Source organism: Propithecus coquereli, unplaced genomic scaffold (assembly GCF_000956105.1).
Source record: "Propithecus coquereli isolate 6110/MARCELLA unplaced genomic scaffold, Pcoq_1.0 Scaffold48, whole genome shotgun sequence".
Taxonomy (NCBI): Eukaryota; Metazoa; Chordata; class Mammalia; order Primates; family Indriidae; genus Propithecus; species Propithecus coquereli.
The window spans coordinates 7,570,474-7,596,136 of record NW_012150618.1 but is presented as its reverse complement, the minus strand read 5'-3'; the positions used below and the strand labels follow the sequence as shown (position 1 = coordinate 7,596,136).

The 25,663-nt window shown below is 39.9% G+C and overlaps 1 protein-coding gene across 2 annotated transcripts in view; it reads left to right on the top strand.

Annotated features, from left to right (window-relative positions):
- AIG1 (androgen-induced 1) overlaps positions 1–16,928 on the top strand; it is a 229,512-nt gene extending 212,584 nt beyond the window's left edge. Inside the window, exons 5-6 of one of the 2 annotated variants that reach the window (XM_012655566.1) lie at positions 9,837–10,000; positions 16,257–16,928. In XM_012655566.1, the coding sequence (XP_012511020.1) occupies positions 9,837–10,000; positions 16,257–16,294 (202 nt within the window). In that variant the 3' untranslated portion in view covers positions 16,295–16,928. Of the gene's footprint in view, positions 1–9,836; positions 10,001–10,639; positions 10,890–16,256 lie in introns of those variants that run through there. The other variant, XM_012655565.1, reaches the window with a different exon arrangement.
- Positions 16,929–25,663: the final 8,735 nt, after the last annotated feature.

Sequence of the window (25,663 nt, the reverse complement as noted above, 5' to 3'; positions counted from 1 at the left end):
GACTACATCTCTAATGTGGGAAGTATTCTTTATGCCACTTTGCCAAAGGGGAACTTGGGGCTCAAAGAGGTTAAATAATATTCAAGGTGACCTAACAAATATGTGGATGAGCTGGAAATTGATCTGAAGTATAGATGACATAACCACATAGACAGGACCAGCTATACAATTTGTGAGGCCCAATGCAAAATAAAAATGTGGGCTCCTTGTTGAAAAACTTAAGAATTTCAAGATGGTGACCGCAGATCATTAAACCAAATGTGGGCCCCTTCAGAGCACAGCCTGGTGTGACTGCACAGGACACAAACCCACAAAGCCTGTCCCAGGTATAGATGCTTCCCAGGTTCTATAAATTTGGGCTAAGTCCATTGAAAAACTTGGGACTTTTTGATGAATATTAAATCATGATTATGCCTTAAAAATTGTCTTGAAAAACACTCTGTTAAATGCACTGTATATGAAAATAGACTTCTGTAATTTTATCTGTAACTGAGCTAGAGACTATTTCAACACTGCCTCAGATTGGCTTCCTCCGTTTGGTATTTGCCTGTGAATTGATGCATTAATTTTCTGGCCTTACCATGCAGTTCACTGAGGAAGACATTCTGAGCCCCTTCCATCTAAGCAGAGGTCCTCTGTCCTATTCCCTGGGACCCAAAACCTGTTCAGTAGGAGTCTCAGCAGATGCACCACACTGTGACCTCCTCATGGCCACGCCTTTGCGTGCCCACCACCGCTCACCCCACCTGACGCGGAAAGGAGACTCAAGAAACGTTTGTTGAATAAATGAATGAGTGCAGGAACCCCAGAAAACTCCAGCAGAATTCTAGATTCTCAAAAGTAGAGCACAAACCAGTTGCTGTACAATCAATACTCAGGTGATATTAGACAGGTAGGTTTCAAGAGAGGGCCAAGTCTAAAGCAGCATTTGAGCCAAAAGTCCAACATGCCCTCGAAAAGCCCTTCAGGTCGGAGGTATCATGAGATGCACAGAGACCCAGTGGGTGAGAAGCTGATGCACATGCCCTGTCTTACCTCTCCTTGGGGCGCATGCTCATCGCCTGCCAAGCAGCACAGTAAATTCCAGTAGGTTAAATGCACATATGATGTTACTGTTTCTTAAGAGGTGAGTCAATGCCTTCTCTGAAGAAAGTGTTTATTACTTTATCCCTGCAGCGGTTCCTCCCCACACCCGCCAACCAGGGGAAGTTGTAAAATCTGATCCCTGAGTTTTATAAGATACTCAGTCTTGTGTTAAAACTTCACCCAAAGTAATTTATCTCGCATCTTGCAACATTTCTGTATCTCACACATTTTCTATAATGAGCATGAATTACTTTTATAGATAGTGGGGAAAAAAAAGAAAAACTTTACAGAGTGATTTCATACTTAGATCATTTTTTGGTGCTGAGCACATTAAAAGCTTTCCAGAGCCTTGTCCCCATCCACCACAGTCCCAGCCTTCAGAGCAGTAGAGGAGTCTGGCGTCAGGCTGAACACTGAACCGCAGAGGTGTGTCTCCCAGCATCGCCACTTACTTCACCTCTCTGGGCCTCAGTGTCCTCATCTGTAAAATGGTACTAATATAATACCTTCCCCAAAGAGTTGCTTGTGTAAAGCATTTAGCACAATGCCTGTCACTAAGCATTCAGTATGGTTAGCTATTAGCCACTATTGCATATGAGTCTGTGTCCTGTGTATCTTAGGAGCTAACACTGTCCCTCTCAAACAACCTAGTTATGTAAATGTGAATAATAAAGCAATTTTTAAATCATGTATAAAATAATCTTACAAACTGAAAGGTCATCTGTGGTAAGATAGGTACTTGTGTCCATCCAGGATAAATAAGGGTGACAGAGCCAGAGGAAGGGATGACATGCCAGCCTCACTGCAGCTCCTCCAGGGCCCCAGTGACCACCACAACTCATGACCTATGGGATAGGATGAACCTTGGCCCTGTGGCAAAAAGAGCTACTGAGCTTGACAAGGTCAATTTGGTTTTTTACTTACTATTTATCATTTATGCCCAGTCCACATCCAAAGTAGATCTGAATGATACATATACCACTTGGAATCTGAAAAGTTTTTGCTTCCACTTTATAGGTGGAAAGCCAAGCCAGTTTTTTGATAATTCTCAGTTCTTGAATATCCTGTACTGATAGATGTGGTCTCCTCTTTGAACCATTTGTCCCTTGGCTTTAAGACACCACACTTTTCCATCTTGCTTCCACGTCACCAGCCCACCTTTCTTGGTCTCCTAAAAGCCTCATCCTCCTTGACTCGGCCCTTAAATGTTGGTCTTTATCAGGGCCTTCTCACGGGCCCACTTCCTGTATAAGCTCTACTCTTCCTGGGTGATCTCAGTCTGTTTAGACACCTTTAACCACCATCTTTTTGCCAATGAACTCAATATCTATATTGCCACATCCGTCCTTTCCCAATACTCCGAGCCCATATAAATGACTGCCTTCGGGACATCTCCACTTGGATGTTTTACAGATACCTCAAACTTGACATGTCCAAACTGAACTCATCATCCCCTCAAACTAGCTCCCTGACAGCATTCCTTATCTCAGGAAATGGCAGCTCTCTCCACCCAGCTAATCAAGCCAAAAATCTATGATTAATCATTAACTCATCTCGGTTCCCTCACTGCCTAAATCCAATCAATCACCAAGTTCTCTTAATTCTATTTCCTGAATCAGTGCCCATCAAATTTCTTTTACGATAAACTAAAAAAAACACCTTTTGCATCCTGACACAGCAGCATGCACGTGCATGTGTGCACTCACACACACACTTACACGTAACTGAAACAGAAGTTTCACAGACAGTTCTTATCATCATTAAATGCAAGGCCCTCTGGTATTTTCTCTTCTGTTCTCTTCTGCTGGTGTTTTTTTAAAATGCTAGTAACCAGTGGGTAAGTGGCAAATGTTTGACCGCTAGCTCTTTAGAGGCATGGGTTGGGGGACCTGTGTGTAGCATTTGCCCATATCCTTGGTGTAAATACTCCCACCATGGTTAAAGTCAAGCTTCCAACCAACTAGCTTGCGAACTTCCTAAAGATTTAACAGCCATCTCTCATGATCATATCCAGCACACCACTGCTTATGACTTATAGTTTGATAGTCACTGGTCCAAATATCTCTTAAATCTATCCACTAATTTTCATCCCCAATGCTACCATTCCTGTCCTGACCACAACCATTTCTGATACATCTGATTTTCAGGTCGGTCCGATCTATTTCAAAGTTATTTAATATTTTCAAAGGCTTTCTATTGTCCACACTAGGATAAAGCCTACGATTCTTACCATGGCTTAAAAAGCAATGGTTTAGGTGCCTGCCCCTCCTATGCTCTCTCTCTTTTTTTAATTTTGTCAAAAATATGTTCTTCTTAAACATCTGGGAGCTTTCCCTTGTTCTCAGGCCTTTGGACATGCTCTTCCTTTTGGCTAGAAAGTTCTTTCCTCCCATCTTTACTCAACTAATATTTACTCTCCTTCCTATCACAGCTCGAATGCCATTAAAACTTCATTCATTTATTCTTCTAGTGTGTGACAGACATTGTGGTAAGTGCTGAGAATACAAGGGAAGTAAAAATAGACAATCCCTCATCTCACAGAACTTACGTTCTAGAGGGGGAAAACATACTATTCAAATAAACGTATTCAAATGTAAGTACTAATAAAACAGCTTTAAAAATAAAGGAGATTCCTGGTTCTATAAGAACTTAATAAAATCTGACATAATCTGGTGGATCAGGGGAAACTTTCCTGAGTAAGTGATGATTGGTCAGTTATAACATTTGAGCTAATATATAAAGAATAAATATGGCCATGTACAGTGGCTCATGCCTGTAATCCTAGCACTTTGGGAAGTCAAAATGGGAGGATCACTTGAAGCCAGGAGTTCGAGATCAGCCTAAGCAACATAGCAAGATTCTGTTTCTACCAAAAATAAAAGAAAATTAGCTGGGTATCATGGCATGTGCCTGTAGTCCCAGCTATGCAAGAGGCTGAGGCAGGAGGATCACTTGAGCCCAGGAGTTTGAGGTTTCAGTGCACTGTGATCATGCCATTGCACTGTAGCCTGGGCAACAGAGTGAGACCCTATCTCCAAAATAAATAAATAAATAAATATAACAACTAATCTAAGAGGTGAGTAACGAAAAGCATCAGCAGAAAATTCACATGACAGGAGGGAACATGGAGAAATCAAGGCAGCAAAGGAAAGCCAGTGGAGCAGGAATGCAAGGAGGAGCAATAGCAAAGCATGAGATGGGCCAGAGACAGATAAAAGCCACTCTGCTAAGAGCTCTCTAGACTTCATTGACAATTCGAGTCTTTGACAAAAAAGCAGTGGTAGGCCATTAACATGTTGAAAGCAAGGATATAATGTTCAGATTTCTGGTATGGAAAAATCATTCCAGCAGCAGTGAGAATGAATTGGAAGTGGGCAAAAATAGATGTAGAGACTAATTAGAAACTATCACAGTTCTCCAGACAGAAATGTTTGTGGCACAAATTAAGATGCTGGTGACGGAGACGGAAAAAATCTACATGCTGGAGAGATGTGTGATAAGGCAGAGTAATGGATTGACTATGTGTGATAAAAGAGAGAGAAGTATAAAAGAAGACTCCCAGGTGCTTGAGCTATAAAAGGGGATAAACGGTAGTACTTTTCACAGAGATAAGGAATACTGGAGGTTTCTGGAGCAAGAGCATGACTTTAGCTTCAGATATATTGATTTTGAGGTATCTTTGAGATGTGCAAAATGAGATGTTTTGAGAACTGTTTGATAAACTTCTGTAATAAAGGAGAGATCGGGGTTAAGAAGTAAACGTGTGAAGTATCTGCATATAGGTAGTGGACATGATGCAACCGCCCTCAATGAACTCATCCCCAGGGAATGCATAATATGAGAAGAAGGTTTAGAAACCAAGCCCCTTAAGGAAATTCAGCATTTCACGGGAGGGTCGTGAAGGGTGAACTTACAAGGGAACCAAGAGGAGCAGGCAAAGTAGTAGGAGGAAAACCATGAGAAATTAATGCCAAAGAAGCCAGTATGTCTCAATAGAGTATCAAGAAAAGAAGCCAGACTGTTGCAGGTAGAAGAGTGACTACAAAGTTCAGATGTGGAATCAGTGAGTGTGGGCCCCTTTTTGGAGAAGATTGTCTTTGAAGGGAAGGAGGGATATAGAGTTGTATTTGTGAAGTTGATGGACACTTTTCATTTTTCTTTAATGAAAGACATTTGAACATCTTTACCAGCTATGAAAAAACTGGTTTGAAAGAAAGTTGAATACACAAGAGTAAGAAAGAATAACGATGAGTGGACAATTAAGAAAAAAAAGTGGGGAATAATCCCTATGTACTCATGGTATCCCTATACTTACCCTTTCTTAATTTTGACTACACTTGTGAGTTTTCCTTTAATACCTATATTTCTCATTAGACTGTACTCCATGCAGAGAGGAATTACCTCTGCCTCATTTACTTTTGTATCCCTAGTGTGCAGCAAAGTACTCAGAGAGGAGGCATGAATAAATGTTATTTTTTAATTGCACATTAAAGTGAATGAAATTGGAGGCACATTTAATGAAGGAGACAATCCAGAAATCTTATGATACTAATATGTGCATACATATGTATGCACACACACATCATGGTTATCGATTTCTTAGACTCAAGTTAAAATTAGTGCCATTACCTTAAGCATAAGCTATCTGGGCACTAAGAGAAGAAGGCCTTAGAATGAGAAAAATTGAAAGTCAACCAAGAACTAAGATCTCTCCACTAATAGATGAGCAAGGCCATGAGTCATCTTTGTGCAGAGAATTGAGTCCTGATAATATCAAAGAAACAAATGGTGAAAGCACAACCTGTTAGGACAAGCGGATGCATCATTCACACTGATCCAGGTGAAACCCCAAATAACAGGACATGTGTATCTGAGATCTCTAACGATCTACCAAGTCAAGAAAACCTAAAAAACCAAACAACAACAACAACAAAAAAAACCAAGAAACCCTCACTTCCATTTTGGAGACAATATTAAACGCCTCATTTAGGGAAGCAAGTTCATGCAGCCAAAAGGAAATCAGATGTGCATTTCTTTCTTTCCCAGTTTTGCTAATATTTTAAACAAATTCTTTAGTCTGGTCTTAGTTTCTTTATCTGTGAAAAGGGAATAATCATACCTGATAGGGTGATTATATAAAGTAAAGGAGATTACATATCATGTTTATAAGCACCATACTCAGAATAGGTGCCGCTTCCTTGCCTTGCAGGTTGCTGACCTGAGAATTTCACATTTGCATTGGCAGTTATGACATATTATCATTTATACTCTATAAATTCTGATATTTGCAGTACTAAGATGAGGATGCCATGCTATATCTAGATTGCTGAGAGTACTGGATGACATAGTGTGCATGAAGGAGCTTTGTGAAATACAAAAATTTACTTAAACTAGGAGTCAGCAAACGACAGCCCATGGGTCAAATCCAGCCCACCACCAGTTTTATTTGTTTTATGACTCACAAACTAAGAATGGTTTTTATATTTTTATGATTGAAAAAAATCAAAAGATGAATATTTCATGACATGAAAATTATATGAAATTCACATTTCAGTGTCCATAAATAAAGTTTTATTGGACATTGTTGATGTTCCTTAAATAAAGGAATATGTTGTTAATTCAACACATCATTATTGAGTACATACTATGTGCCAGACTCTGGTCCAAGGGCCGCAGAATACAGCAATGAACATAACAGACAAAATGCCTATGCTCATTGGACAGACAGTAAACAGATAAGTAAGTGTAAGTATAGTATATTAAATGGCTGAGGAGAAAAATAAAGGGAGGGAGAACAGAGAGTTTCAGAATCGGGGTTGCAATTTTTAGATACAGTGGCCAGGGAAGACGTCATTTAAAAAAAGTGACATTTGAGTGAAAGCCTGAAGGACACAGGGAGCCCAGGGGACACTGGAGAGGGGCCATGAGGAGTAACGTTCCAGGCAGGGGAACAAATACAAAGTCCCTGAGACCCGGCGTGCTTGGTGTGTTCAAGAATCCCAAGGAGTCGGCGTGGCTGGAGTGGAGTGAACGAGGGGAGAATGGCTGGAGATGGAATCCGAGAAGTGCTGACAAGCTAGGTCGGGCCTCAAAGAACCATCTAGGGACTCTGGCTTGTACTCTAAGTGAGAGAGAAAGCAAGAGCGGAATAGCGGCATGGCCTGACTCACATTTATTCCGGATCCATTTGGCTGCTCCAGTGAAAATAGGCTGTAGAATGGACTGATTATAATTTTGTAAGTTGATTTACAACACAATTACCGCTTAATGGCATTAAATTTGGGGGATATTGCATCTTATCCCCATGGAAATTAATAAACCACTTGGTAGGTGCACAGCACCACCTTACATTAGTTAAGACGATACTAGAAAGATAAAATTCTCTCTAATTTGTGGACAAATGAAATATGAGGTATCAGTATCCCATAGGGTAGTTCTAACAATTTAATTTTTGCTGCTTCTCACAAATGCTTCAGACTTTTTTAAAAAGTTTCTGACTAACATTGCCTACTTCGTTGATAAAAATCTTTTAGTTTGGACAGTTACTCAGACTGATCTGTATGAACCTAATAAAGGCCTCTTTGCCCTAACAGAGTGTTCCTCAACTCACCAAGGAGCCTTTTGAGACATTTTTTCCTAACCTCTACCCCACGAAATTTTTTTATTGTGGTAAAATATACGTAACACAATACTTATTTTAACCATTTGTAAGTGTGCAATTCAGTGCCATTAAACGTATTTATAATATTGTGTAACCATCACTGCTATCTGTAGCCCAAACTTTTTCATCATCCTCAACATAAACTTTGTACCCATTAAACAGTAACACCGTTTCCCACTCCCCCCCAGCCCCTGGTAACTTCTGTTGTGCTCTCTGTCTCTATGACTTTGCCTATTCTAGGTAACCTCATCTAAGTGGAATCATACAATATTTGTCCTGTGCCTGGCTTATTTCACTTAGCATAATGTTTTTAATGTTCATCTATGTTGTAGCGTATATCAAAATTGCATTCCTTTTTATGGCTGAATAATATTCCATTGTATGTATGTGCAACATTTTGTTCATTCATCTGTTGATGGACACTTGGGTTGGTTCAACCTTTTGACACCTATGAGCATTGGTGTACAAATATCTGTTTGAGTCCTTGCTTTTAATTCTTTTGGATATATACCTGGGAGTTAAATTGCTAGGCCATTTAATTTTAATACCACAGATATAATGTATCTGTTTATGTGTTGTATATGTGTGTATATATACATATATGTATGTATATATGTCTGTGCCGTCTACATAAAAAGAGTAAATAAAATTGTTTCACCACCACCCCCAGAATGAATTTTTGAATTTTTACCTCTGGAGGGGGAGTGGATGACATCACCCTCACTGATAATGTAAGCTCTAAGGTTTAGATCCTCAGATTTCCTGCCTCAAATGAGGTGCATGGACAGGTAAGGTATATGTAAGTAAACTGCTTAAAGAGTGAAGCCATGGATAAGGAAAATGGCCTAAAACATGGACGTATAAAAAGCAATTTTCATTTTCAATGCAGTAAAGTTATTTGTATAGTATTTAGTCCTCAAAATTGCCAGCATTTGATAAAGGAATGAACTCAAGAATATTTTGTAAAACAGTCATTTCAGGACCAAGGCAACGGAGCAAATATTCTAATTAAACTTTTGAAAGCAGTGACAATTGATGTTGCTATTAACACTGACCCAAAAATATCTCGAGAACACAAATAGAATTATTACAACTAAATATGTAAAACAGGAAAAAAATGAAATAAATGTGGTATCCAAAGATCAGAGGAGTGGGAAGCCTGGTATCCTGTAGGTTGTGGATGGTTCTGGCAGAATATAGAAAGCATGTGTTGGTATCTAGTTGGAAGGCAGTAGGCAAGATATTAATACCTGGCACATCTCACCTAGGTTTTATTATAGCATCGTTGCCTAATGCTACATTGTTTCATTATGTAAAGAAGAGATGTAAAAGATTGTTCAACAGTGTTAATAAAACCAGCAGTTTTAAATACCTGACCAGAATTCTTCAAGTGTCATCAAAGACAAGGAGGGACTGAGGAACCGCCAGAACAGAGGAGACTCAGGAGATGCGACAACTGAATACCACGTGGGGTGCAGGATTACATACCGGAACAGAGACAGGATGTTAGTGGAGACACTGGGGAACTGTGAATGAAGTTCATAGCTTAATTAATAACATTGTATCAATGTTAAGTTCTTTCTTCCTTTTTTCTTTTCTTTTCAAGTAGCTGGGATTTTAGGCACCCACCACCATGCCTTGCTAACTTTTTTGTAGAGATGGGGTCTCACCATGTTGCCCAGGCTGGTCTTGAACTCCTGGCTTCCAGAGATCCTCCCACCTCGGCCTCCCACAGTGCTGGGATTACAGGCATGAGCCACCACGCCTGGCCAATTTCTTAATTTTAGTGACTGTCCCAGAATTATACAAGATGTTAACACAAGGGGAAGCTGAGTGTGGGATGCAGGGGAACTCTCTGTACTCCATGCACATCTTCTGTGAGTCTAAAATTATTTCGGGTTGAAAAGTAAGAGAACACGAAGAACAACAAAGTTTCTAGTAGCTCCTGAGTAGCACAAGCAAACTTCAGACTGGCAACTGCTGAAGAACGGTGAGAGTGGGGGAGTGTCTGTTTGCAACACGGCAATGTTGACATCTGTCTGCCATGAGAATGACTCCTGTCTTTGTCTCCTTTCCAATTCCATTGCAGGGTGTGCTGGGTGCATCACGTAACCGGCATGTGGGTGTACCCTTTTCTGGAACACATTGGCCCGGGAGCCAGAATCATCTTCTTTGGGTTTACAACCATCTTAATGAACTTTCTATACCTGCTGGGAGAAGTTCTGAACAACTATATCTGGGATACACAGAAAAGTAAGTATTGTTTAGGGGAACGTAAAACCAGAGAATTACTGCTGACGAGAGCATGTGCAGAGACAGACGGAAGATTCCACTGTAGCCTCTTTTATCCTTCACACAAGATCTCTTATGAAGAGTTTCATTTTTATAACTACAATATTAATTTAAGAGCTGCTGGCAGTTACTTGAAAGGTTTACTAGTCACTTGGTCTTATTAGCTAGCAAAACATCCAAGTCTAAAGAGGAAAGAAGCATTGTCTATAAATTTCATAGGGAAAGATGTAGTGTTAACAGAAAAAAAATTGGAGAAGTTCACCCTGATTAACAAAATGCTGCCTTAGCTAAAGGAACCCCAAATTAAATACGTAAGTTATTAGATGTAACCAAACAGTCTCATTAAAAGTCACCCAGATCTCCACTTTACTTTCTATGCCATCATTTACATGGAGGGGTCGCCTCGGAGAGGTCTCACTGCCATTCTGCTAGAATTCTAAGCAGTGTAGAATGCCTCTGGCCACCGTGACTCACCAGTGGCTGTCATACTGAAGGTTTGAAGGTGGCAGAGAGGTACATGCAATAAAGGATAATACTTCATTGCTGTGGAAACTCTCCTAACCTACGATTTGATTTCTCTTTTGTTTCCATTTATGGCAGAGCCTCCATCTTGGCAAGGTGTGCAATCTTATCCAAGCTGTGCAAAAGCTGTCCAAAGTGTATCTAAGATAACATAAAAATTGGATGGTGGAAAAAGCGACAGCCACAGACATGTAGTGATTTAAGACCTGCATGAAAATACAGCCAAAGGCAAGATTGTTGGGGGATTTAGAGAGCTCTGGACATCTCCTCCAACATAGTCACAGCATTCTAGACATCACCAGTAAATGGACTCTGTGCCCCAGACACTGAGCACCATTCTGCCAGGAACTCAATCTAATCAGACAAATAAAGCACACTCCTGTCACGGTTATTGAATCAGGCTGTTTTGTGTGTGGATCTTCTAAGATTGTATGCGTCAAGGTATTGGCATAGAGGAATTTGAGCGTTTCTTTTCTCAGCAGCTTTTGATGTTAGTAAGTAGTCTATTAGAAAAGATGTCCCATTTTTTTATTCAGTTCAGGTCACAGCTTAGAGGACCAGAAATGAATCTTTTAACAATGTTCTGACCTTTCAATGGGAATAGTAGTCTTTCTCTATTAGTTAATTTATAGAAGCATTTATTTAACTTATAAAATATTTTGAGATCAAAATATAAGCTTTTCTTGGCTTCTTGAGAGAAAGGCTGTATTTAAATTTAAACTAATATGTCCAGTATATGCTATTCGGGAAGTACTCTTGACAGACTGCTTCCCCTTGGTTTGCTTGGTTTGACATTCATTTGGCCACAGTTCTGCTACTTCTGTGGGAAGATGACCCGAAAACCAGCAGAGATAAACGTCCGATCTGGATTAATAGAATACTGCTTTTTAGCAGCTTTGAATGAGGAGTTAAAAACGAATAATGAAACTAAGGGTTTTTGAAGGATCTGTTCAGTTTATCTGTGCCATTCTCTTAAGTGACATGAGTAAGGGTTGACTAACATTTTGTAATTCATTTCATATATAGAGATTAATTCATCTACAAGGGATCGCCTAGTTAATCCCACAGACGCAATGTTTTGTGTCAAGTAGGCATCTTCCTCATTTACAAGAAGGGTCACAAACTGATGGCATTCCCCAAATTTCACTGACCAAGAAGTTTTGTTAGGCCTACACAGTGGGATTTTTGTTTTTGAGCCAACATTTAAAGATTGGGAGATTTCACATAAAGGCCAGATTTTCAGCTTCTCACCAAACATTTTAAGCTCTGGAAACACCGAGCCCATTATTCTCTTCTGGCAACAGTGGATTAGGATTGAGTATCCGTTGCCCGCTTTCTATGGCTCTCTCATTATCCCTAGATCTCACCTGGTCACTTCACTCAGTCGCATTAGCTGCGTGGTTCTGTTAGTACATGAGCTGGAAACTGCTGATTAAAAGCAGTGTGTGCCGTGCACATGTGTGCACGTATGTGTTAGAATGAACTGAGTACGATGGGGTACAGTATTACAACCTGATTACTAGACACCAACTACTACAAAATCTCCCAAGAAGGACTACTGCATTTAAGCCACCTTCCTTTTTTTCCGTAATGGTTTCTAATGGCTCAACTTGCTTTGCTTGGTTATGTTATGTTAGCTACAACTTCAAGATGAAGTTGCATTATTACAGAATTTTACAGTTGAAAGGGAAATTAGAAATCATCCAAACTGACCCATTCTTTTTACTAAAGGCAACTGCAGCCTAGAACACTTAAGTGACCCCCCCGGAATAGGCAGTGGCGGAGCCAGTGTCTTCTGATGTTCGATCCAGGGTTATTTCCAGTGAACTATCAAAATGTCGCCATGTTTGGAAACCCAGACACGTGAGAGCTTGGAAACTTCACTCACAACTACAGACCTGGCTTATAAAACAACAAAATGGGCCAAACTGATACGAAAGATGAACTTTTAAAAAGCCCTTAAAATAGATTAAAGTAATAGTCAAGCATTTGCTCTTTTCAAAAGTCACGGCCGGGCACGGTGGCTCACGCCTGTAATCCCAGCACTCTGGGAGGCCGAGGCGGGCGGATCGTTTGAGCTCAGGAGTTCGAAACCAGCCTAAGCAAGAGCGAGACCCCCGTCTCTACTAAAAATAAGAAGAAATTAATCGGACAACTAAAAATGTATAGAAAAAATTAGCCGGGCATGGTGGCGCATGCCTGTAGTCCCAGCTACTCGGGAGGCTGAGGCAGAAGGATTGCTTGAGCCCAGGAGTTTGAGGTTGCTGTGAGCTAGGCTGACGCCACGGCACTCACTCTAGCCTGGGCAACACAGTGAGACTCTGTCTCAAAAAAAAAAGCAAGTCACTCAGGATGGCTTTGTGGAAGTTACTTTAGTTTGCTAAGGTTCCCATAACAAAATAGAGAAATTTATTGACTCCCATTTATAGAGGCTGGAAGTCCAAAATCCAGGTATTGGCAGAATTGGCTCCTTCTGAGAACTGCGAGGGAAGAATCTGTTCCAGGTCTCGGTGTTCTCCCTGTATGTGCGACTATCTCTAAATTCTTGCCTTTTTAAAAGTAAGGACACCAGTCATATTTGGTTAGGGCACACCTTGATGACCTCATGTTAACTTTATGAAGACCCTATCTCTAAGTAAGGTCACATTCTGAGGCACTGAGGCTTAGGACTTCGACATTTGAATTTTGGGGGGACACATTCAACTCATAATACTGCACTTTCTCCCCCAGCAAAATTCATGTTCTTCACGCAGTGAAAACAGCCCCATTTCAATGGCTCCAAAAGTCTTTTCAACATCAACTCTTAAGTAAGTCCAAAATCTCATCTTAAATATCATAAAAATCAGGTATGCATGAGACTCAGGGTATGATTCATCCTGAAGCAAAATTGTTCTCCAGCTATGTGTGAGCCTGAGAAACCAAATAAAAAGTTATCTGCATCCAAAACACAAAAGTGGGACAGGTACAGAATTCCCATTCTGAACAGGAGAAATTGCAGGGAAAAAAAGGGGTCATGGTGCCCAAGCAAGTCTAAAAATGAGCAGGGAAAGTTCCATTCAATGTTAAACCTTGAAAATAATCCTCTTGGCTGGGTGCTCTGTCCTCAGGGCTCACTGGGGAAGGAGTGTGGAGCCCCACCTTCCAGGCACTGGTAACACTAACCCTGCCCCCTCAGCACTGGGTAGCAGCCCCACCCTCTATAACAAAGGAGGAAGTCCCTGAATGGTCTTTGGAGTCATTGGCTCTTCATTTCATCCTGTCTTGGGCCCTTTCAGTCCATTCTGGCAATGTTTCTGCTGGTGTAACATTTTCAGAAACCATATTGGCCTCCCATGCAATTCATGGGGTCCAAGCAGTCAGACAAGAGGGTACTCCCCAGGTCCTTCCTGGATAACCACCTCTCTACTTCTGGCTTCTGCTGAGATGGTTGATTGGATCCATGAGTCACGACCCAATTTCTTTAGCAAATAGTTGTCCAGCCACACCCTTGCCATTATTTCCCATTCTGAGGTACTGTGGGTTAACTTCAATATATGAATTTGGGAGGAGGAGGACAAAATTCAATGCTTAACAGCCAAAGTATTTCTGTACTTAAGCTCTATCCCAGCCCCAGTGTATCTGACTGAGGTGACAAGTCTTATTCACGTCAAATGTTATTATATGAGACCAGAAATGAGAGTACTCAAAAGCAAAAGGTTGGGGTGAGGGCAAAGTACACCAGTTCTCTGTGAGCAGAAACCTCCACATTCCCTCTCCTCCAGTTTCCCCTCCAGATCACTTCCCCCCAGAGCCTGCCCCCTGGTCGGGCCTCTCTCTCCGCCTACGGGAAGGGCACGTGACTGGTTTCTTCACGACCCATCAGTCTCGTCCCTTGGGTCCCCCTAAGTGCATCCTGCCTCAGCTTTGTGACAGGTTTCTTTCTGCTTTTTGTGTGGAAATTATACCTCTTATTCTTTCAAACATTATTTACAGCTATCTAATTTTTTCCTTCTCCCTCACAACTGTCAAACTAAAGTAGTGGGGAGCCATTTTCTCTCTCTGCGTCAATGAACACCCCCTGTTCTCCACCCTGGCTTTTGAAGATTCCACCATTGCTGCCAAGTCAACCCATCTGTGGGAGAATGCTTTGGAGGAAACAGACTTTTAAAAGAAAATCAAACTGCTATTAGCCCCTGATAGCTTCTCCACAGGAGAGGGAACATGGGACAGAAGTTGGGACTCGAGTCACATGCGTGCTGGTTGAATGGAATCTGTGCTGTGTTCTCTGCCTTTGCCTTAGTTACCCAACAGCGAAGGCATATTGTACCTTCTCACCTTCAACCCTATTCCTCCTCCCTTCAGATGTCCTGACTCCTCAATTTGAAGTTTTCCTTAGTATGATTTCTGAGAAGGAATTTGGAAAAAGTGTTCTAAATCTCTGCCAGTTTCTTAGCCATGAAAACGAAACATAAAAGACTGTCTGTGGACAGCTGTTCAGAACATGTTACCCACCTACCATTGACACCATTCTGACCTCACAAGACATATACTAGGAGCCAGAAGTAGGGGGGCGAGGTGAGGTCCTTTCTAATGGAAACCCTATCATCATGACCCTCTGGGGTTAGACTTCACAATTTTTTTACAGTGTAGAGTTCCGTTCTTGTTCTACTGTTCTCCACTAGCCCAGCCTTCTGAGCCCTTCTAAACGTTCATTGTTTATTAGTTTATTCAACAAAGATTAATTGAGCTCTTACTATGAGATGGACACTGTGTTAAGCGCTAGGGCTATAGTCAGGAACAAAACAATGCAGGGCCCTGGCCCTCAGAAAGCTTGCAATTTATGAAAAAATACTAATAAAACCTACAAAGCGGTATTTTGAGTTCTTTTGTTCCACTGTTGCTATTGAAACAAAACAAACAAAAAGTCTCTAAGAATTTGGTATGATTAGAAAAATGTTTCGCTTACAAGCCAAAGCAAAAAGAAGCGAGAAGCATTTGTCAGATTTAACTATAATTCATGAGAATGACTTGAACATTTTCATCTCTGGGAAAATGAAACACGGCTATTCACTACAGATGGGAAAATGAAACACGGCTATTCACTACAGACAGCAGGCAAAGGTCTTACTGATCCAGTACACAGGTCCTTCAGAGAGAAAAACAGTTACCAGGTTTGGGTTGAATAAAGAGATAGCTTGAGTTTAAGGTAGTTGAGTATCTTTTATAAGCAATTCTTGTGGCTAATGAGTTATTTATGAGCTTAAAAAATAAATACTTCTTGGCATTTGAACATCCAGAGTCCATGCCTTGGGAAGGGACAGAACTAAAGTAAAAATAAATTAAGTCTGTTTGAAAGTCATGAGCTGCACATGTACTATTGCTGGAAGCTGATTAAAAAGTAGTCTGGCTAGAGTTTCTGCACAAACCCAGCGAGTCACAAATGTACTTGCAGCCCTCTCTCCCAGAGGCCATAGGAGCTGGGTGTGTCCCAGAGATGTGTCCTGATTCTGGGGAAAGGGTGGGGAGAAAAGTCACTGAGGATGTTTCCAGAGAAAGTCATAAATGGGCTTTCCTTCTTAGCTAGGAGGGGGAAAAGGAGTGGGTCAGGAAGGTGGATGGGAGAAGGGAGGGGACATGATTTCTTGGGAGCAGCTTTAGCAAACCTGCTCATAGTTTAATCTGATGCTCAAATAAAGCACTTTGCCTATATTTCTAGGTATGGAAGAAGAGAAAGAGAAGCCTAAATTGGAATGAAACCCAAGGGAAGAGCAGGATTGAGCCGCCATTGAAGACCCGTTACTACCCAGCCATTGGAAGCAATGGCATCACCCACCCACCCCCAGGGGGAGGACATCTTTTATACACAAATATGTATAAAAATAGAATACAGTTGTTTCCAAAATGACTCACCCTCATTGTGTTTTAAATAATTCTTCCAAAATTCATTATTGATAATAACATCTTTTTTTTTCCTTTTCTACATTTAAAACCAAAATTGGTCATTGGATTTTTATTTTTGCAATTATAACTCCATCTAATCAAGAAAGAATAAAATCCTATTGTGCTTCTTATTGAAAAATATGTTAAAGTCAAAGGGACAGACATAAAGCAAGGTTTCCGTGCATTTAGCCCTAAAGGTGGCTGGAAAAATGAACCTGTGCCACCCTGTGGGCCCAAGGGGTAGAGGGGTAGATGTTCCCTATTGCAATAATGACACAGTTGCCTCAAACAGGCAATGTTAGTCATAATGACATCAATTTAGTCTAAACTCTGAGTGTATTTGGATCTGCTGATTTAATTGTGTGAAACTTTTCCTGGATTCAAACTCTAATAAAGACCAAACAGCCCCAAATCTGATGTCTATATGGTACATCTCAAAATCCTAACAACACTGGTGCCTCCTTTCTTATTTTTTTTCTATTACCTGTTGAAACTGGTTCTTTCCTATAATTTTCTAATTTTAAAAATGTGTATCTTTTTATTGAAACTGGTTCTTTCCTATAATTTTCTAATTTTAAAAATGTGTATCTTTTTGATAATTACAAAAGAATAATTATTTTAAAAAGCTAATTTACAAAGTCTTTGACCATGATGATTTTTAAGGTAGAAAATATGTTACATTACTTAACACAAATATAGGTATTGATTGTGCTAAGAAAGATCAACAAGTGATACAAAACCATTCACTCCACAAATTATAATTAAATCTTAAAATTAAAAAATCTTTGAAATATAAATTTTTTAATTTAGAAAATTTTAATTTTAACTTACATTTAAATTTAAATGTAATTTAAGACAGGCCACAACCACTTCCTAAGTGAGCCTGATTATTCCTATTGACCACTGCCACGGGCCCTGTACCCACGTAAAGGGAGGGGAGAAGTTTCTAGGAAGCTCCTGATAATTTATTTACAGATAAATCAAGGCAGATATACTTTAATAGTAAATGTACATATATCCCATTTTTAACTAAATTATTAAAAATTTCAGCCTGAAGGAGAAAAGTTCAGTTGATAAATATGAATGTATAGAAAACTAACACATATCATAAAATACTATGAAAGAACTCCAGCCAAACATATCTGTTATATCAATAAATGTAAGAGTTTGATTCAATACTGAAATAAAAAGAGTTAGGAAAACCCAACGTCATGCTGTATATTGCAAAACAAACACAAAATGAAGTAATCATGAAAGATTGCAAAGAAAATAGGCAAAAGCACACCTGGACATGTAAACAAAAAGAAACAAGGGTTGCAATTTTAATATGAGACGATGTGCAATTCAGGCCCAGGTGCCTCATGGTGAAGTCACACTATACTTAACATCTGATAGAAATGTAGTGTGCACTAGCGGAATTACCAGAGTTGAGACTATTAAGAAAGAGAAGTCAAGCAGAAATCCACCAAAACAGAAAAGCAAAGCAATACCGCACTCTTGGAGTAACTGCTGCAATTAGTGCCACCATCAAAGACTTGAAGGGTCCGCGGTTGGTGGTTGCCACCACAGCTACAGTTAACTGTTTGACCTGTGTTATGGCTTAAATTGTGCCCCTCCTAAAATTCATATGTTGAAGCACTAACACCCAGTAGCTCAGAATGTGACTGTAGTTAAAGATAAAGATGATTAAGTTAAAATGAAGCCATAAGGGCGGGCCCAAATCCAATCTGGCTGGTATCTTTATAAGAAGGGGAAATTTGGACACACAAAGAGACACCAGGAATGCACGCACACAGAGCCAAGACCATGTGAGGACATGATGAGAAGGCCCCCAACTACAAGCTAAGGAGAGCGATCTCAGAGGAATCAAACCTGCTGACACCTTGATCTTGGACTTTTAGCCTCCAGAATGGTGAGAAAATAAATTTCTATCGTTTAAGTCACCAGTCTGTGGTATTTTGTTATGGCAGTCCTAGCAAACTCATATGGCCTATGTACAAAAGATGGATGGATTTTGGAGATTGATAATAAATTATTGTAAACTTACTTAAGTGATGACTCCACTTACAGCAGCTCTTCCAGAAGAGATCTCCCTTTGTTGGAGTAAATCAATACAATCCTTGGTATATGGTATGAACGTATTAAAATTTTCTTTTACTTTGCAAGGACAGCAGTATGTCTTCACTATATTTTCTCAAGGCTATTTCAATTTTGGTTCTATACCATGATATAGTATACAGTGACCTTGATTGTCTAATCATTCCATGCGACATCACATTTCTATTCACCTTGATTATTTCATACTGCTTGGATGATGTAGCCAGTATCCTAGACACCTTGATAAGACAACATGCATGACGGAGGATAATAGATAAATGGCCCCCTCAAAAAAGAAATCCGGAGTCATCTACCCTTGTGAAATTTCTTAAGCTCCAGTGATCTGAGGAGACATGCTAATATTTGCTCTCTAAAGTGAAATCAAATTGTTTCATTTCGCACACATTACCACTAAGAAAGAGGCACATTGCTTGATGTGTCTTATTGGATTTTGAAGGAAACATGTATCACATTGAGTGTGTTTTTTTATCCCTAGACCACAGCTAGAGAAAAATTAGTTATAAAAATTAAAATGAAAAAAGGTAAAATTATCACAATATGCAGATGACATGATTTTTTTTTTTTTTTTTTTGGTGTTGCCCGGGCTAGAGTGCCGTGGCGTCATCATAGCTCACAGCAACCTCAAACTCCTGGGCTCAAGCGATCCTCCTGCCTCAGCCTCCCGAGTAGCTGGGACTACAGGCATGCGCCACCATGCCCGGCTAATTTTTTTCTATATATTTTTAGCTGTCCAATTAATTTCTTTCTATTTTTGGTAGAGACAGGGTCTCGCTCTTGCTCAGGCTGGTCTCAAACTCCTGAGCTCAAACCATCTGCCCACCTCGGTCTCCCAGAGTGCTGGGATTACAGGCGTGAGCCACCACGCCCAGCCCAGATGACATGATTTTAAATGAACACAGATTCATGCACACACACACACACACACAAACTTGTTCCAGTCATCTATTACTGCGAATAAACCACCCCAAAACTTAGTGGCTTAAAGCAACAACTTGTATTTTGCTAACACATCTGCAACTTGGGCAGGACTTGGTAGAATGAGCTTGTCTATGTGTCACTGGGTATCTGCTAGGGTGACTTGAAGGCTGGTGGCTAGAGTCATCTGAAGGCTCACTCACTTACATATCCAGGGATTGCTGCTGGCTGTTGGCTGAGACCTCAGCTGAGGCTGTGACGAACAACTACATGTGGCCTTTCCATGTGGCTGTTTGACTTCATCCCATGTGACTATGTGTCATTTCCATGTGGTTGCTTGGCTTTATCACAATATGGTACCTGGATCCCAGCAGGTCCAGGTGAGAAGTATATTCCTTAACTTAGCTTCGGAAGTCACATAGTGTCTTGTCTGCTGTAGTGTCCAGCCCTGCCCACATTCAGGGGAAGAGAACATAGACTCCCCAAGTCTTGATGGAAAAGCATCAGTGTTACATTGTAAAAAGACTATATGGGATTAGGATATATTGATGGCTGTTACAATCTCCGAAACAATAAACTGAATAGTGACTTTAAAATTAAGATAATTTAATAAGGTAATAGGGTAAAAAATTAATACATGCAAATCAGTAGTTTTTATATTTATAAGATGTAAGGGGATATAATGAAAGAAAAGGTCCCATTTGTAAGAGTGACAACTTTATGAAGAAAATTATGAAACTATTTAAGAACACAAAAGAAGGTTTGAACAAATGGAAGCACATATCATGTTCTTAGAAAGCAAGACTCTACTTCATAACTGGCAAGTCTCAAGTTGATAAATTCAGCATAATTTCAATAAAAATGTCAATATTTATTTGTTTTTATTTATTTACTTGTTTGTTTATTTTTAAAACTATACAAGTAAATTCTAAAGGTCGTATGTAAAAAATTAACAAGCAAGAATTGTTAGGAAGCCTCTGAATAAAAATAGCAATAAACACAGACTAGAAGACTAGGCCAAACAAATATTAAAACATATTATAAAGGCTTCATTAAATAAAGCAGTATGGAACTGACTATGAGTACACCAATTGATAGAAATAACAAAATAGAAAAAGCAATATTAGAAATAAATACATATGGGAATTTGGAAAATACAATAATCAAAGTTGTTCCTAAAAAGTGAGGAAAGATGGATTGTTCAATAGTGTTAGGACAACTGGAAAGCCATCTGGATAAAAAAAATTGGATCCATACCTCGTATCTTTTACCCTGACAAATTTTGAATGAACCAAAGATTTAATGTTTTTAAAAAAGGTAGTATTAGCCGGGCGTGGTGGCTCACGCCTGTAATCCTAGCACTCTGGGAGGCTGAGGCGGGCGGATCGTTTGAGCTCAGGAGTTCAAGACCAGACTGAGCAAGAGCGAGACCCCGTCTCTACCAAAAATAGAAAGAAATTGGCCAAACAACTGAAAATATATATAGAAAAAATTAGCCAGGCATGGTGGCACGTGCCTGTAGTCCCAGCTACTCAGGAGGCTGAGGCAGGAGGATTTCTTGAGCCCAGGAGTTTGAGGTTGCTGTGAGCTAGGCTGACGCCACGGCACTCTAGCCTGGGCAAAAAGAGTGAGACTCTGTCTCAAAAAAAAAAAAAAAAAGGTAGTATTATAAAAGAAAACTAGGAGTTTCCTAGGTATGGGAAAGGCCTTTCTAACTATGACTCATAATCAAATAATCATAAAATAAGATTAATAAATTCAATTATATAAAAACTAAAACTTCTGAATTGCAAAACCTAAAGCAATGACAAAAATACGTAAACAAACTAGGAGAAAATTCATATAACAGAAAATAATGGCAAAAATCATGAATAATTCAGAGAAAAAGAAATAAAAGTATCTCAAATGAAAAGAAAGCAACCTCAATCATAATAAGAAAAGTACAAATTAAAACCATATCAAATATAATTGTTACCTATTAGGCTAGATTGGATTTTGTTCCTTTTATATTGAGTTGACATATAGTAACTGTACATATTTATGGTATGCAGTGTGATATTTCAATACATGTATACAATGCATAATAACCAAATCAAAGAAATGAGCATATTCATCACCTCAAACATTTATCATTTCTTTGTGTGATGAACATTCAAAATCCCCTCTTACGGCTTTTTTCAAAATATACAATAGATTACAGTTAACCATATTCATGCCATAGTGCTGCAGAACACCTGAATTCATTTCCCCTATCTACCTGTAATTTTGTATCTATTAAGCAACCCCTCCCATCCCCCCTCATTTCCCAGCCTTTAATACCCACAATTCTGTTCTCTACTTCTGTGAGCTCAGAATGTTATGTAGCTCCCACATGTCAATGAGAACATGCAATATTTATCTTTCTGTGCCTAACTTATTTCACTTAACATAATGTCCTCCAGGCTCATCCGTGTTGCACGTATGACAGGATTTTATTTTTTTGTGGCTGGTTAGTATTCCATTGTGTCTATAATACCGCATTTTCTTTATCCACTCATCTGTTGATGGACATTTAGGTTGATTCCATATCTTAGCTATTATGAATAGTGCTGAAATAAACATGGGTGCACGTATGCCTTTGATATACTGATTTGTTATCCTTTGGATAAATACCTAATAGTGGGATGGCTGGATCATATGGTAGCTCTACTTTCAGTTTTTTGAGAAACCTCCATACTTTTTTCCATAATGATTGTACTAATTTACATTCCCACCAACAGCATATAAGACTTCCCTTTTATCCGCATCCTTATCACTTTTTTATGTCTTTTTGATAGTAGCTTCAAAGACTTGCCTGAGGAGACTGAGAGAACAGATGATGGAGTTTGTAACAGACCCTGAAAACAGCAGTGTAGACAGTGGAAACACAGAAGGCTTTCTGGGCTACACTGAGGGCCCTGGAGAGGCTGAAGGATGTGAATTTACTTGGTGATAACAAGGACCATTTTGGGATCTCCTCCAAGAAACCTTAACAGGCCAGACAGAGTGAAAAAATTAAAAGTTAAGTTTAGAAGAGTAGGTGCTCCAAAAAGACAAGCAGGTGAGTCAAGCATATTGGCCTCAGAGTGGTGAAACGGATGAGTTATGGGGTCTAGAAGGAAACGAGAAAGAAAAGCAGAGGACGAATGTCGGGACACAATAAAATGGGCCAGAAGTTGGCAGTCTCAGTCATCTTGAAAAACTGATGCATCAAGGACACATTTGACACTGAGCACAATTGACAGGTAAGAAGTCATTGTCAGAGATTAACTTTTGGAGTGTAACATTTAGAGATGCACACGGTCACACCACTTCTTGCTTTTTTAGTTAATACAGTGTGGTAGCAATGGCCCCTCCCCAAAGCTGTCCATGTGCTAATTCCCAGAACCTGTGACTATATTACCTTTCCTAACAAAGGGACTTTGAGAGGCGATTAAGTTAAAGATACTAAGATGGGGAGGTCATCTTGAATTATCCAGTGGGCCCACTATAATTATAGGGGCCCTTACAGGGAGTCAGGACGGTCAGAGTGAGAAAAAGAAACGTGACGATGGTGGCCGAGATCGGAGTGATGCGAAGGCACCAAAGTTAAGAATGCAGGTGGCCTCTAGACACTTGCGAAGGAAGGGAAATGGATTCTCCCTTAGAGCCTCAAAAGGAGCACTACGCTATTGACATTTTGATTTTAGAGCTTCTGACCTCCAAAAACGTTAGGTAATAAATTTGTCCTTTAAGCCACTGATTTGTGGTAATTTTTTATAACAGCAATGGTAAGCTAATACATATGGTATCAGGAAGCATTTTTACATATTTATGTGGGCTATTCTTGTACTGTGCTCAAAAAAAAAAAACCCACATAGTAATAACCGCATGGTAATATCTAAAACTCATGCTTGTGATTTTCTAATAATTGAGTGACCAACCCTGTTGTCCCTCACTAAGCCAAACCAATTATCCAATGCTGACAAGCCACTCAAAATCATTCAAACTCATCTGATTTATAGGGATGGAAGCACTCAGGATCACTGTAGAAGTCCCCACGGAAACAGTATTTTCCATTCAAAGATATTTAGATGCTTTCATGCCTGCTCATCAATGAAGCAATGAAAAGTTTTGAGACAGATGACCACAATTTTGAGTACAGATCAAAGAATTTTGGAGTAATGACTAATGTCTATGCTTGCTATAGGGAGATTTGCCAGGAAGAAAAGGAGTCATCTTATGTCCAAGCTTTATTGAAAATACATCATTTTAAAGCCTCATTCAAAACAGTCCATGCAGTAAAATCCTCTCAAGGGAATTTTGCAAGCGTGTAAAACCAAACACAATATAAAAGCCTTTTCGAATGCTATGTTTGGTTTTACGTACTTGCATGAGCATATTAATAAGTTTGATTAAATAGCCTCAACATAGATATATGCAAGAATGAAATTTACTCATTCTCAGACAGCACAAAATATTCTGGACTCTCAACCCTGCATCCTGACTAGACTAAGACATCTTATTTCTTCATCTCACTCAGGTTTAATGTTTAATCCTATGCTTTCAGAAATTCCAACTTTCAAAACTCTCTCTCCCTTCTCTCCCTTCATTGTGCCTGGGGAAGGCAGGGAATGACCTATGCTTACAGAACAATGACATAGGAGGTGGCAAGTTCCTTCTCTGCCTCCCAGTCCAATACAGAGGGACTAGAATCAAGTGCTGGCAATGGCTTTTGAGTGGGGATGATCAAACTGTTGGCCTTTAGGGAGCTCTCAAAGCCCCACCCCTGCACAATCCCTCTGTCCTCTTCTCCCCCATTACCATGGCAATAAGCAATCCACCCAAAAGTCTCCACTTCTGGCAAACCCTAGCTACCTTCCATGGCATGCAGTCAGCCCTCCTTACCAAGCCAAGAGTGGGAAGACCTGCTGCCCTGGGGCACTCTCTCACAGCTCCAGCAGCAGCACACCCCCACCCCTACTCTCACAGCGCTTCCTGGGGCTGGAGGGAACTTGGGAAACACAGATTTCAACAGAAGAGGGTGGAACAAATTGAAACTTCCTTGCTCCCTGCCTCCCAGGCTCTCCGCCTCCCAGGCTCTCCACCTAATAAAGGTGAGGGAAAGGCTTTGTGAATACTTCATGAACTCTGCTTCCTTCAAAAATCTAAGAGCCTTGCCTCCTCTGTATCTCCTATTTTATAAAAAGCAAAGGAGCGAAATTTAAGAAACTGGTTATGCTGAATGCTTTCTGTTAGTAAATCCCACAGTGTAGGGTTGGCATCAAGAAGGCATTTCTCTGAACTTAAAAGGTGAGATATTTGGCAAGTTTTATCCTGAACTATGTACTTTAGTTGGCAGTTCCAGGGAAGCATACATGTGCCCCTCATCACCACTTTATCACTTTTAAAAAATATTCATTTCATACTATGGTCATCATTCACTTCAGAATTTTTATATTGCAAAATGGTTTTCCAAAGACAGATCCCCAATTTAAAACATCATGCCTCTGAGAAATGTTTTCCATTTAAACCAGTTCTACTTGAGACGATAATCTTGGCACTAATTAAGTTATAATTTGGAAGATCACTGTGTTGATTTCAAGACTCAAATGAAACTCTGCGCTAAAAAGTTTCCTGAGAATGAAAAGTAGTAGAGACCAGAGAAGGGTGTTTAAGAATAAATAGCTTGCCATTTTTAACAGAATCTAGCAATCTGCAGCATTTTTTCTTACTTGAAGTGGAATACTGAAGCAAAGTTTAATGCTTATTGTATCGGGGAATTTTTGCTTCCCGCCATGAGGTAGGAATGGGGTCTGGATCACCACACACACACACACACACACACACACACACACACACACAACTGTGAATAACTAAAAAGATTGGTAAAATATAATAAAAATAATTTTCTGACATTGGTTGACAGACCTGCTTAGGACCATGATCTCTGAAGAAAGGGAAATCAACTGTGTTAGCCCTGTGTGAGCACTGGCTTTCTGCCTAGAGGCAATTCCCAGATTATAGCACTGAGAGGAGAATCCCAAACAAAGTGTGTTGGCCTCACTGAGTTAAGGAGATCAGAGTTCAGGGACACTGAGAATTCATGGGACAGAGTACTAGATCTGAGGGAGCTATAAAGAGACCAGATCT